Source organism: Quercus suber, unplaced genomic scaffold, assembly GCF_002906115.3.
Source record: "Quercus suber isolate HL8 unplaced genomic scaffold, Cork oak 2.0 scaffold_527, whole genome shotgun sequence".
Lineage (NCBI taxonomy): Eukaryota > Viridiplantae > Streptophyta > Magnoliopsida > Fagales > Fagaceae > Quercus > Quercus suber.
The window spans coordinates 102,339-115,291 of NW_027069976.1; the positions used below are offsets into that span (position 1 = coordinate 102,339).

General features: G+C 35.0%; 2 protein-coding genes across 3 annotated transcripts; both read right to left on the bottom strand.

The window, feature by feature from the left end:
• Positions 1 to 2,940: 2,940 nt before the first annotated feature.
• LOC111983190 (small ribosomal subunit protein uS14m) lies at positions 2,941 to 3,829 on the bottom strand. The gene has a single exon (XM_024014853.2). The coding sequence runs from the start codon at positions 3,517 to 3,519 to the stop codon at positions 3,208 to 3,210; it is 312 nt and encodes a 103-aa protein (XP_023870621.1). The 5' UTR covers positions 3,520 to 3,829; the 3' UTR covers positions 2,941 to 3,207.
• A 1,507-nt stretch (positions 3,830 to 5,336) lies between these two features.
• On the bottom strand, positions 5,337 to 12,008 carry LOC111983200 (uncharacterized). Of its 2 annotated transcripts, XM_024014863.2 has the most exons (3): positions 10,174 to 12,008; positions 5,773 to 5,829; positions 5,337 to 5,638 (listed from the first exon to the last, which is right to left on the bottom strand). In XM_024014863.2, exon 1 carries the CDS (start codon positions 11,938 to 11,940, stop codon positions 10,573 to 10,575), a length of 1,368 nt encoding a protein of 455 aa, XP_023870631.1. In that variant the 5' UTR covers positions 11,941 to 12,008; the 3' UTR covers positions 5,337 to 5,638; positions 5,773 to 5,829; positions 10,174 to 10,572. The 2 variants fall into 2 exon arrangements, with proteins under 2 accessions (XP_023870631.1, XP_065619901.1); XM_065763829.1 differs by lacking the exon at positions 5,773 to 5,829.
• Between the last annotated feature and the right edge of the window lie 945 nt (positions 12,009 to 12,953).

Consider the following 12,953-nt stretch of genomic DNA (forward strand, 5'->3'; position numbering starts at 1 on the left):
ACCTCTACCGACCACTATGTGTAAGTTTGGATAGAGCTAAAAACAAATTTCAACTGGGTTGGGCGTTTTTCTGTGAGTCCTGTGCACTATTCACAAGACTCGTAAGAACAAAATTCAGCAAAAAAAAACTTTAAAACTAGGTCTCACACGGCACTATTCATATTTAAAAATTATTTTGCTATAGTGTTTTCAGCAACAAGCAGTATCCAAACAGACCCTACATCACTCTAGGTCTAGGCAATGAAACCATCAAATTTTGTTTTGAAACTCATACTTAAACTAAGGTTAACGTTTTTTGTACTTAACTATAGGGTTTTCTTTTTTTTTTTTGAGAATCAAGTACTTAACTATAGTTAAATTTGTGTTAAGTGATTTGTTTTTAAATGAGGTGATATGTTCTAGACCCTTAGATCTATTTGGACTAAATCTTCACCTTTAAATGGAGACTCTCCATTTCATTAGGAAATGGAGAGAATCCAAATCCTCAAAACACAATCTCTCCAATTTGGAGAGAGAGAGAGAGAGAGAGAGAGAACAGGTGCTGGAAAGGGAATTGATGGAAGTAAAAAATTATTCTCTAAGGATCCGTTTCCTATCAAATTTATCAGAGTGACGTCAACAAGTAGAGTGATACAGAAACTTTTTTTCCAAGGCTGCTAACAGGACCTGTACCAATTGTAATAGGTGCATAATTAAAAAATATCATAGTAACTTTAACAAGCTGAGTGATACAAAAACTTTTTTCATAATTGTTAACATCATTGTTATAATTGGTATATAATAAAAATTTATCATGGTCACTTCAACAAGTTGAGTGATACAAAACTTTCACAACTTTTTCATAACTCCTAAATGCATAACAAAAATGAGTTGAATAGTAAGAGCATTCACATCCGTTTAGACAGAATTTAGGCAAATTATAGCATAAGAAACTATTTTTTTCTATTTTTACCTAATCACTCTCAACTACATCCATGAAAGTGATGTTACTCCTATAAATCTTGAAAAGTTGTGAAAACCATAAAATATAAGAAATAATAAAATAAAGTTTAAAGAAAAGTGTGTGCCTAGTACTAGATTTTGCAGAAAATGCTTTGAAGTAATGAAATTATGTCTGGGTGCTTCAATGCGATTCAAAAATATCAGACAGAATTACACTTTACTGTTAGATCATTCGATCATTCTAAATTCTTATAATGCCCAGGTAATCAGATTATGCGTATGCAGTCAACCCTGCAGCCTCAAAGCTTTCTTTCTTCTTCCAAACTGCTTGGCAAGACAACCATATTGAAGAAGGGTAACAAGGTACAGAAAATTCCATCAGCATGAATGCATGACATTGGAATCCTCCCTTTTAAACCATTCTTCAATCTAACATCTAATGCTAGCAATAAAGAAACAAAAAAGAGAAAGAAACACACACAAACACTAAGTAACAAAATGGAGGAAATATGTGTCAGTGGAAAATCCTGAAGCCTCTTAACAAACATGGATACACTCTTAATAGACCTACCAAGAAATCTAGAGGACCTATGGAAAGGAAACTTGTGCAATCCTAAATTTTAAATGAATTCAATCCAATTTATTTCTATCATTCAACAGAATCCTATGGGTTTGATTTTGAAACCAAACAAGCAAATGGAATTTTTTTTTTTTTTTTTTTGAAACAACCCTTTTTTAAATCTAAGAGAAATTAACATTAGAAAATTTCATTATGCCCTCTTTCTAAAAGGTAAAACAAAGTCCAAAATCACATGCTCACATTTAAAATACTACTAAAAGCTTCAATCAGCTGTACAATGGAATAAACACCAAAACCTTCACTTTTTGCATCAAAAACATCATTATTATTGTGCATATGAAAGAGGGTATATTTCAAGTTAGACAATGTTATCAATAGGCAGCATAAGCTGATGAGCACTGAGTAACAACAACTTCAGCACAACTTCAGCATTGAAAAGTAAAGAGCAAAAATTCACTTTTATAGATTTCAAATGAATTACTTATCCAAAAAAAAAAAGAAGATATCAAATGAATTGACCTTCAGAAACAAAAGAGCAGCACAGGAACAATCAAACCTACACGCATCTGAGATGACATTAGGAAGATTGAGCTTATTACAACAAAGGGCACTTCTAATACTAACTGCCAGCTTTGCAGTAGCAGCAGCATTACATGCTGTACTAAGTACTAACCCAGCAGAATCTACAACTAGGAATTAAGTTACTAAGTTCTAAGATATTAATAATCTTAGTTTGGATAGCCCAACCAGCTTGATCCCCATTTGAATCAAGACAATCATAACAGGCTTTTGCATCCCCTTCAATTCATTTCACTCATGCAACGGAATCCTATTGACTTTGATTTTGAAACCAAACACGCAAATGGAATTCTATCAACCATCTTTTCCATTATACCCTTTTCCAAAGGGTAAAACCCAAGTCCAAAATCACATCCTCACATCTAAAATACTAGAAAAAAAAATAGGACAAACAAATCCAAGCACTTGCTTCAATCAACTCTACAAAACAATAAACACCAAAGCTACCTCTTTCATATCAAAATCACCCTCGCCATCCTTACAAAAACTTCAACAATGACAACAACAACAACAACAACGCATAGTAATCCAATCTCCCCCACCTCATAATCAATATTTAAACAATTTAATTCGATTCTTATTAACATCAAATCCGATGTGGTACTAATATTCCAAACAGCATCCATTCCAGAAACAGTCCATATCCATTTCAAAAACAAAAACCCCAAGTGAGAAATCAACATAAACAAAACATAAAAAGGCTTTTAATTCTAAAAAAAAAATCCAAACAAATTTTATTTTCAATCTATACAAAACCAAAAACTTAAAACAACCCTTCCAAAATCACCACTTTCCAATCACCCTCATAAAACCTTCAACGACAACAATAACAACACACATAACAATCCAACATTCCCACCTTGTAAACAATAACAGTTACACAATTTAATTCTTATCAACATCAAATTCAGTATACTACTAAAAATTTCCAATGACCACATATCTTTTGATTCCATGTCAACAACAAAAACAACTCATATCCATTTCAAAAAAAAAAAAACAAAATCCCATCTGAGAAATCAACATAAAAAGGCATTTCAGTTCCAAAAACACCCAAAAAAAAAAAATTTTATTTTTCAAATTTTAAAAACTTTTTTTTTTTGTGTCTACCAAGAAGCTTTCTTAATGCCAGCAAGAGCACCTTTTGAAGCGAGTTCACGAAACACGATACGAGACATACGGAAGAACTGGTACACACCGCGAGATCGGCCGGTGAAGATGCACCGGTTCCTGAGGCGAGTGAAGGAGCTGTTTCGAGGCAACTTGGCTAGCTTGTACTGTTGTTGTTCTCTCAACTCCGGTGGAAGCTCTGGGTCTCTGAGGAAAGCCTTGAACAGGTTGCGCTTCAGTTCGAACTGCTTAGCCAGTTGACGGCGCTGGTTGTCGTGGATGTTGCGGTTCTCTCTGCGGACCTCCATTTGCTATCAGATGTCTGTGTTTCTCTCTCTTCTCACGTTTCAGTAGAAGAAGTAGAGCGAAATGTAAATGGGTTTTTTGGACTTCGGCTTATTGTTAATGGGCCTTCTTCTTTTTTGTCATTTTTCTTGGGCCCATTTTCAGCCGGTACATCAATAGCCGAAAAAAAAGAAAAGATGAAGATGACGATGAGAACAAAAATGAAAAGATGAGTGTCAAGAAATTTACAGAGTAGTAGACCCGAAGAGAAATCGTTGGAGATGCACAAAGCTGAGAGAGGGAGGAGATAAGACTAAGAAGGTTAAGTGAGAGAGTCAGACCGTTTGAGTATAGAGAGAACTTAAAAAGAATTATGTTAGGGACACAACTTTTGGCATAATTTTGTGTCACAACTCACCACATGACGCACTGATAATTGTGACACAAAATTGTGTCAAAAGTTATATCTCTAGCGTAATTCAACTTAAAAAGACATTTTGAATATACAGCTGTGACGAGCTTTGGAATGTGGGAATATTGGAAATTTGGTGATAGATGGGACTTAAAAAGAGAAAAATGAAAATAGGGAAAGAGAAAGACCAAAGATACGTGCCACATAGATGAAAGAGAAGTAAAAAAATGAATCAAAAGATATGATTGTGTTTACCAAAAAAAAAGATATGATTGTGGTGGGGGGTTTGTTTAGAGAAAGGATCCTCTTAACGGTTGTCTACGGGACAATGATTAACAAATCATTTTAAAAAATATTTAACATTATTTTTATGGAAAATAAAAAAAAATTATCAAAATATTAATTATTATTATATTATATGATTTAATTAAATTCATTATTTTATATCTATATTCCACTTTTTTGAATTGATATTTTTTTTCCCTTTGATGAGATTGAATTGATACTTTTAGGTTATATATATATATAAAAGAATCCCAAAACACTCATGAAATGATATGCTAAAATATTTCATTTCACTGGACGAATCGAAAATGAGTTCCGAAATGAAATTAATAACATTGTGAAAAACCAATGATATTTCCTATAATAATTATAGTACCACATATTTTTACACACACTTTATCACAATTGTCTTATATGACAGATTATGTTGGCTGTTTCTTACTATCATATAGATTTTTTTTTTTTTAAAAAAAAAAAAAAAAGGTTGTGCTTCTATAGAGCTTGAAGCCTTGAACCATAAGCCATGAGATTTCATAACTCCTACCTTGGCTCGTTGAAGTGCATATAGCTCGAGAGTCTGGGACGTTAGTACTAAATTGACCGGCATTGGACACAAACTAGTAACTACTGCTATAAGTTTACGTATTTTTTATCCATTAAATTAAGATGTGTTAGTGGATCGATAATACAACGGAACTGTCTTCTTATTATAAAAGGAGGGTCAAGATTTAGTGTGCCGTTTGAGAATTATTAAGAATAAGTTTTGTTTTTCGTCTCGGCTTTTTAGCAAATAATTTAGCTTTTAATTTTTTTAAAATAAACTAACTTTTAGATTTTTTTTACATATTTAACATAAAAATTATCAAAAACAATATCTTTTGATAAGACACTTTGCAAATAAGTCACCAAAAATAAGCAATTCCCAAATGCATTTTTCATCCAAATTGTGATTAGTGCAAATCTTTTTCACATGGGATTACCTCTAACATTATTTTTATTGTACACTAATTAACATCATTTTTAATTTTCATAATGCAAAGATGTGTCCCTTTTTTTATATAGGTAGATACTAGGGAGAGGAAGATGGGGTTGGAACCATAAACATGGAGCAACACAAATCGTTGGGCAATCACTTGAACACCATTCACCTTCCAAATATGAATTCCACTTAAAATTGAAAAGTTTCAAATAAAATATGAAGCAATTAGAAAATATATTATAATACATTTCAAATGCTCAGTAAGCCCAATGAAGCACTATCTACAAATACACATATACAAATGGACTTGGTTCTATCAAAGAGCCAATACACCATTATCAGGCCATAAGTCTCACATTTTTTCCACAAGCAATGACATTCATAACTTGAAGATACATTAACAAAGATAATTTCCAGGGCTTGACAAAATCTCCTCAGTTAGGACATGTCTCCTACATTAAATGACCTACAAACTCAACAAAAACAGATTATCAACAGTCCTTACTAGCCAAATGAACAAATAGGGGTTTCTAAATTAAAGATAATGGAAATTAAGATATGCAAGTTCTCATGCCTATGCCAATAAAGGAATTTGCTAACCTATTTCCCACTGTTATTGATCATCAACTTGTGCCTCTTCAGTCTTCACAATAATTTCTACAAGAGTCAAGACAAGTTTAGTAGCAAGAAACATCAAATAGCCCATGATGATGGAGGAGAATTTAAAGCCCAGAGGAAGGAAGGCCCATCTGTCTATTTTATATTAGATTGTTTGCTATCACAAGAGTATTGTTTTATTTATATCTAATTTATGTTTTTTTTATTATGGATTTAGCAATTAAGAGGTTGGAGATAAAAGATTAAGATTCAAGGGTCATGGTAGGCATAGAAAGTGGTCTCGAGGATGAGAATGATGATATAGAAGATGAAACTCCCTTCATGGCGCTGGATCCATAGAACTTGCAGCACCGAGATGAATTGGAGGATTGGTTGGTGTGTGCAGTTTGATTGGTGGACCTTATGCTTTGTTTATTAATTTCCATTCATTCAAATCTCTTTGGTAGGGATCCTTTTTTTTTTTATTAGAAAAAAAGCAGATACTATGATTAAAGTTTGAACAATAAAATATCAAATTCTAGGCTCAAGAGCTCAAGCAATATTTAGATATGTTATCTCACGTAATAGACAAGAAAAGACTACCTAGAATCAATGACCCAAATGAGGCTACTATAATACTTGTATTTAGCAACCCTAGAATCCTATCCTTCATATTCATATAACAGATAAATCGTAACCATCTAATTTCATTAAAAGTCACGTACTAGTCACATAACCTTTTAAAATGCTTTTTTTTTTTTTAATCAGATACAATAGAATTTTAACTTATGATGTCACAATGATTATTCTTTATCATCAAGCCAAAGAATATTGATAAACATACAAAATGGACTAATAGTCTAATAGGCCTTCTTTCCTTTTTGATAAGTAATAAGTTTATTGATATCAAAAAAAGAACATCTTACTACGCAGGGAGTACTTTCTCCAAAAAAAAAAAAAAATAGTAAACAGGGAGTATACAAGGGGTCAAACAATTCAAGAACAAAAATTACAAGAATCTAAGAAATCAAAAAAAGAAAAAAATGATTGGTTTCGCAAAGCAACCAACCAATCCATTAAGTTCTAAAGAAAAATAACTTAAGGTCTAGTATAAATCTCTCATTATCTTCAAAGCACTTACTATTTCTCTCCCTTCAAAGACACCACAACAAGCAATGGGGAGCAATCAACCATATATACCCATTCCAATGACAACCAAATCTGCCTTGCCAACATGCTAGAAGCCCCATTACAAATTGCAGCATAACCCAACTTACTCCAAATAAACCAAACACCATAGACCACATATCCATAGCAACCAACATAGAAAAGATGGTCAACCAATTCACCATTACACTGGCACATGTAGCCCCAATCCAATATGCAAACCTTCCTTTTTCATAAATTGTCAATCGTTAAGCATTTCCCTAGCATAACAGTCCAAACAAAGAAAGCTACTCGAGAAAGAATTTTTTGCTTTCAAATACTTTTCCAAGGAAAACAATAGTCATTAGAGCCCATTAAAATACTATAATAATTCTTAACCATGAAACCCTTCTCTCTATCAAGCTTCCAACATATCTTATCCCCACCAAACCCCTTTACTAAAGCACCGTATATGGTATCCATGAAACCCGACAGTGCCTCTAATTCCCGAGCATACACACCCTTAAAGAAACTTACATCCCAAAAGAGGACTCCATTAGCAAACTTCATAAGCTCAGCCACACTAGCCTCTTTATCTCAGCAAAATCTAAACAATTCCAGATAATTGACTACAAGAGATGTCTCACCACACCAACAGTCTTGCCAAAACTTCACCCTAGATCTCATCCCCAATATCATATAGAATGTGGTGAGAAAAAGGTCATCCTCGACTAATATTTTTCCACAAATCAACACCGTGTGGACTATTAACAGACCTAGTACACTAGCCACCCCACTCACAGTCATATTTCCCCTCTATCACTTGCCTCCAAAGGGCAGCCTTCTCCATCCCAAATCTCCATAGCCACTTCCCAAACAAAGCCTAATTAAAAAAGTTTTACCTTCCTTAGCCCTAAGCCACCCGAAGAAATGGGAGAAGAAATGGGAGTACAAACAATAGCCCATTCTAACCAAATGAAATTTTGGTTCGTCACTAATGCCACCCCATAAGAAATTCCGTTGAAGTTTCTCAATTCGGTTAGCCACAACAGCAAGTATAGGAATAAAGAGAGAAAATAAGTGGGTAAATTAGATAGAGTGCTTTTAATTAAAGTGACTCTACCTCCCTTGAATAAGTACAAACATTTCCATCCCGCTAATCTCCGTTCTATCTTCTCCAAAATTGGGTTCCATATTGTCTTATCCTTGAATTTAGCTCCCAAAGGAAGACCCAAATATTTTATTGGAAGAGTACCTTGCCTACAGCCAAGGGCATTCAACAGTAAGACAAAATTATGCACCACACCAACGGGAACCAACTCTGACTTGCCCAAATTCATCTTTAGACCAAAAACCGTCTCAAACCAAATAAAAATCATACGGAGAAACAAAATCTAATCTAGATCAGCATCACAAAAAATTAGAGTCGTCTACAAAGAGAAGATGAGACACCGCCAAGGATCTTCCCTCTAAATTACCCACACCAAAGCCTAACATGTGACCTTCATGGATAGCTTTATTCAACATTCTTCCAAGGGCTTCCATAACCAAGACAAACAGCAAAGGATACAATGGGTCACCTTGTCTCAACCACATAAAGCCATTAATTAGGATAAAGAAGCGAACTGTAGATATACAAAGGAAAATCCACCGCCTCCACTTAGCAGAGAACCCACCCCATTCTAGCAACTGCATAAGAAATCCCCAGTTTACATGATCAAAAGCCTTCTCAACATCTAGTTTGCAAAGTAGCCCTGGTAAACTAGTTTTCAATCTACTGTCAAGGTATTCATTAGCAATAAGTACAAAGTCAAGAATCTATTTGATCCTCACAAAATCATTCTATGAAACTGAGTTTATATCTTCCATGATCGTGTGAAGTCGGTTGGCTAAGACCTTAGCAATCATTTTATTACCCCCCCCCCCCCCCAAACAAGACTAATGAGGTGAAAATCCTCAACTTCAAAAGCTGCACTTTTTTAGGGATGAGAGTGATGAATGTTGCATTCAAACTTTTCTCAAACTGACCTTTAGCAAAAAAATGATGAAACACAGCCATAAGATCAGGTTTGAGAATCCCCCAGCAAGCTTAGAACAAAGTCATTGGATAACCATCTAGTCCAAGTGATTTATCACCATTAAAATTCTGTATGACATCAAAAATTTCTGCATCCTCAAAGGATCTATCTAACCATTCCGCATTATCGCTGAATATCATTGGAAATACCAAGACTTCTAGAAGACAATCAGCAATCATACCTTGATCAGAAGATAATCTGCCATCAACCATAAGGCTCTCAATACCGTTATTTCTTCTACTGGAATTAGCCATCATGTGAAAAAATCTAATATTGGCGTCCCCCTCCCTCAAGTGCAGCACGCTAGATTTCTACCTCCAACTAATCTCTTCTAAAAGCGTGAGCTTTTCAATATCAGTACGAACATTTACTTTTTCTAACTTTTCCTCAGCTATTAAAGGATGAGTCTCCTCTCTAACATCCAAATACTTCAATTTGTTCCAGAGTAGCTGTTTCTTAAAAGTGATCTAATAGGCCTTCTTTCCTTTGAGCTTAAATTATGTCACATGACCTTTTTTTGTGTTTCAAAAGATAAATCAAGGGGAAAAGAATGGCTTGTAATTCTACATGAAAGCAACTCTTTAAAAGATCAGGAAACATTGTCATTGTGATCACTAACATAATGTGGAAAAGTAAAAGATATTTAACTACTAAAAGACAACGATTCTTCTTGGAGAGAAGGCTCAATTTGGTTAGGACGATGCTCAATTGTTCCTAAGGCACACCTTTGGTCAGGTGCAAACTCTTCACCCCAATTGTAAAATCAGGCTGTTGAGTGAGAGGATGCACACAGACATACTAATAATAATCTAATACAGGTATGGATGACTCAAAATACAGAGTGCTAACTAGTGACTATAAATCAAAGAAATTAAACTCTAGTTAAAGATTAAGAGCAATGTGTACAAAGGGTTCGAATCACAGAACAATAAGATAAATTTTGACCCAAAGTTTAAATGCATCACTACTCCAGACACCATGAATAGAAACTTACGCCAACATGACCCTCCCCTCTCTCCTTCCATATATAAACATAATACATATTGAGCTTCAAATTTATCTCTAACTGGAAGCATAAGACATAATAAACCATATCTTAATGCACATTGCTCAGAACAAAAATGTAATATGGCCTACATTCATTCAAAAATTTAAATGAGAAGTGAGGAAACTTTGTTACCCGAAATACACTCTGGAAAATCAATGTTCCTTCCGTATCCTTCAAATAATCAACCTCAGTGTGCAAAGTGACCATAATTTTCTTCCTCCTAAAGGCACAGCAAACACTGATAACTCCAGCTTATGTTGAAGAGAAGTATATATCAATCTGCCCCTGACAAGAGATGCCATTCTGGTTCAACAACTACAATATATTCATCCAATCAAACCAGAATTTTTAACATTCAAAAAACATTTGGACCGAGGTTATGGGGCAAGGTCCTTCTAAGGATTTTGAGTAAATTTCAGGAGAACTCATAAAAGATAGCTTATATCCCCAGGCCGTTCTTTAGAGAATGCTTTAATTTTGAATATGATCTTGGAAAATGATATTCCTCTAACTTCCATAAATCATCTGGCCTCAAATCTTCCTTATGGAATCCATGTATGCTCCTGAACTAGCCATTCTCAGTCTCGTGAGAAAAGAATTCTCACAGTCACTAACGGAAGACATGGTAGGTGACATTGTCGCAACTACAACAAAATTCTCTCCATTTCCTACATCTATTTCATACAGCTCATGAAAAACTTCACGAAATTCATTTATCAGTTTCTCGTAGAATGATCTGTCTGGAGGAATGACATTTATAGCAAGAATCCCAAAATCACATAGGATTGACTTAGCAGCCAAAAGAACTTGCTTCCTAACAAATTCCAATGGTGGAGCACTGGTACCATTTTTAGCATCACTAGAATCCAAATCAACCATAATGGCATCAAATTTGTTATTGACATCACTGCCATCATACAAGTAACTACCATTCTCTCCCCCATGAACACCATTTGAATGAAATGAAAATTTCTCTATAACATCTATTGCATCGCCAACAATTACCCGAATAGACTCATTACCTAGCAAACCAAAATACTGCCTTGCAACCCGCAAAACCTCCTTGTCAGCCTCAACGCCAACAACCTCAAAACCCAATTGGGCTCTTAGAAAAGTGAGCAAAGCCCCTCCTCCAACACCAACACACAAAGCTTTTGGCTTAAACCCACCTTGAATCCGTTCCTCAATATAACGACCAACCAAAGAAAGACTTGCCACCATTGGCACCAAGTAAGGATGCACCAAAACCTGAATATCAGGCCTGAACTCAACTTCCCCAATCCCCATACAATCAGAACCAAAACCCACCTCAGGAACAACACGTATCTCCGTTTGAATCAAATTTGGCATCCTCTTGAACCTCAATCGCCTCCGAAACTCCCTCACTTCACTCTCAATTTCCACATCCTCAACCAACATTTCACCAGCAAAAGACCCAACACATTGCTCTAAAACTACCCCACAAATCACGTTATCTTCGTATCTCAAAATGGGTATCTCTGGAATTCCATGTTTGAACAAAGACTTAGGAGATAACGCAAGGAACAGAGGTTTCAAGCTCACCTCGAGGCTGTTGAAATCGTTGTTGATCGAACGGCGGTAAATTGATGGTGAAGAATGAGCGTTGATGGGTTGGTTTCCGACGAGGATTAGGCGAGAAATTCCGGGAGAGCTTAGGAGGAGCTGGAGGTGGCCGGACTCGGTGGAGAAGGTCCAGTCTGAGTTACGGTGCTCGGGGACGAACATGGCGGCGACTCGGGGTGACTCAGTGGGTTGGATGGGTGAGTCGAGGACGGCGACTCGGAGGAGTGAGTTGGGATCATTTGATGGATGGGGAAAGGTGAAGGTGATGAAGCGAGATGGAATTAAGGTTTCGAAGGTGGTCGGGTCGAGTGCCATGGGAGTTTACCTTTTTTTTTTTTTGGGAGAAAATGGGAGTCTACTTTTTATGGATATTGATACGTTAACACTATACCCATCATATACAGGCAACTTTTCTTTTTCTTTGTTGATGAGTTAGCTTTCTACTTCAAAAAATTTTATTTAAAAAAAAAAAAAATCAGTGACCTAAACAATAAATAGCTCAATTTTTTTTTTTAGAAAGAATAAATAGCTAAATAAACAAACAAATTGTAAGTCCACTAATGAAAATTTCTATTTAAAAATAAATAATAAAATCTTACCCAAACTATGTATTATGTATGTAACTACTGCATACTATTGGTGCGGTGATTACTCTATAAATACAAATGCTTATAGGGTGTGAGGGGTGATGACCGGAGTCCAAGTCTCCAGAATGAAATTTCGCACACATATACACTTAAATTAAGTTAGAGTTGAAATTTTATCTTGTATAAAATATATATATATACACACACTGTGTAGGTACATAATGACAGTACCCTACCTTAAATTTTGTGATGAATAATAAAGATAAAATATTTTGTAAACGAACATATAATGGTTTTATACAAACGTTAAGAGGAAGTATTATTTTATGTAATGTTTGGGAGCGGGTGTCATTTCGTAAAACCACGATGAAGGTTAGTGTGATAATACTCTTTTTTTTCTTTTTTCTTTTATTAGCGGAGGATGGGAAGGAAACATGTGCCTTTTATAAATATTATCCTATGCCTTTGATGAAGTGGAATAATAGTTATTTGAAGGTTAGGTTGAAACTCTTTAAAATAAATAAATAAATAAATAAAAGTGGAATAATAATTATAGTAGTAATGTCAAGGGTTTGGGTAAGTTCGAAGGCGTTAAACCAAAATTCCAATAAATCAACACACAAGGCGGTGAAGACAATCATTTGAAGGTAGGGAAAAAGCAATCATGGATTAACAAGGGAAGGAAAAACAACACCATCTCAAGTGGAGTATCATCCATCCTTTGTGGTAATACTTACTTTT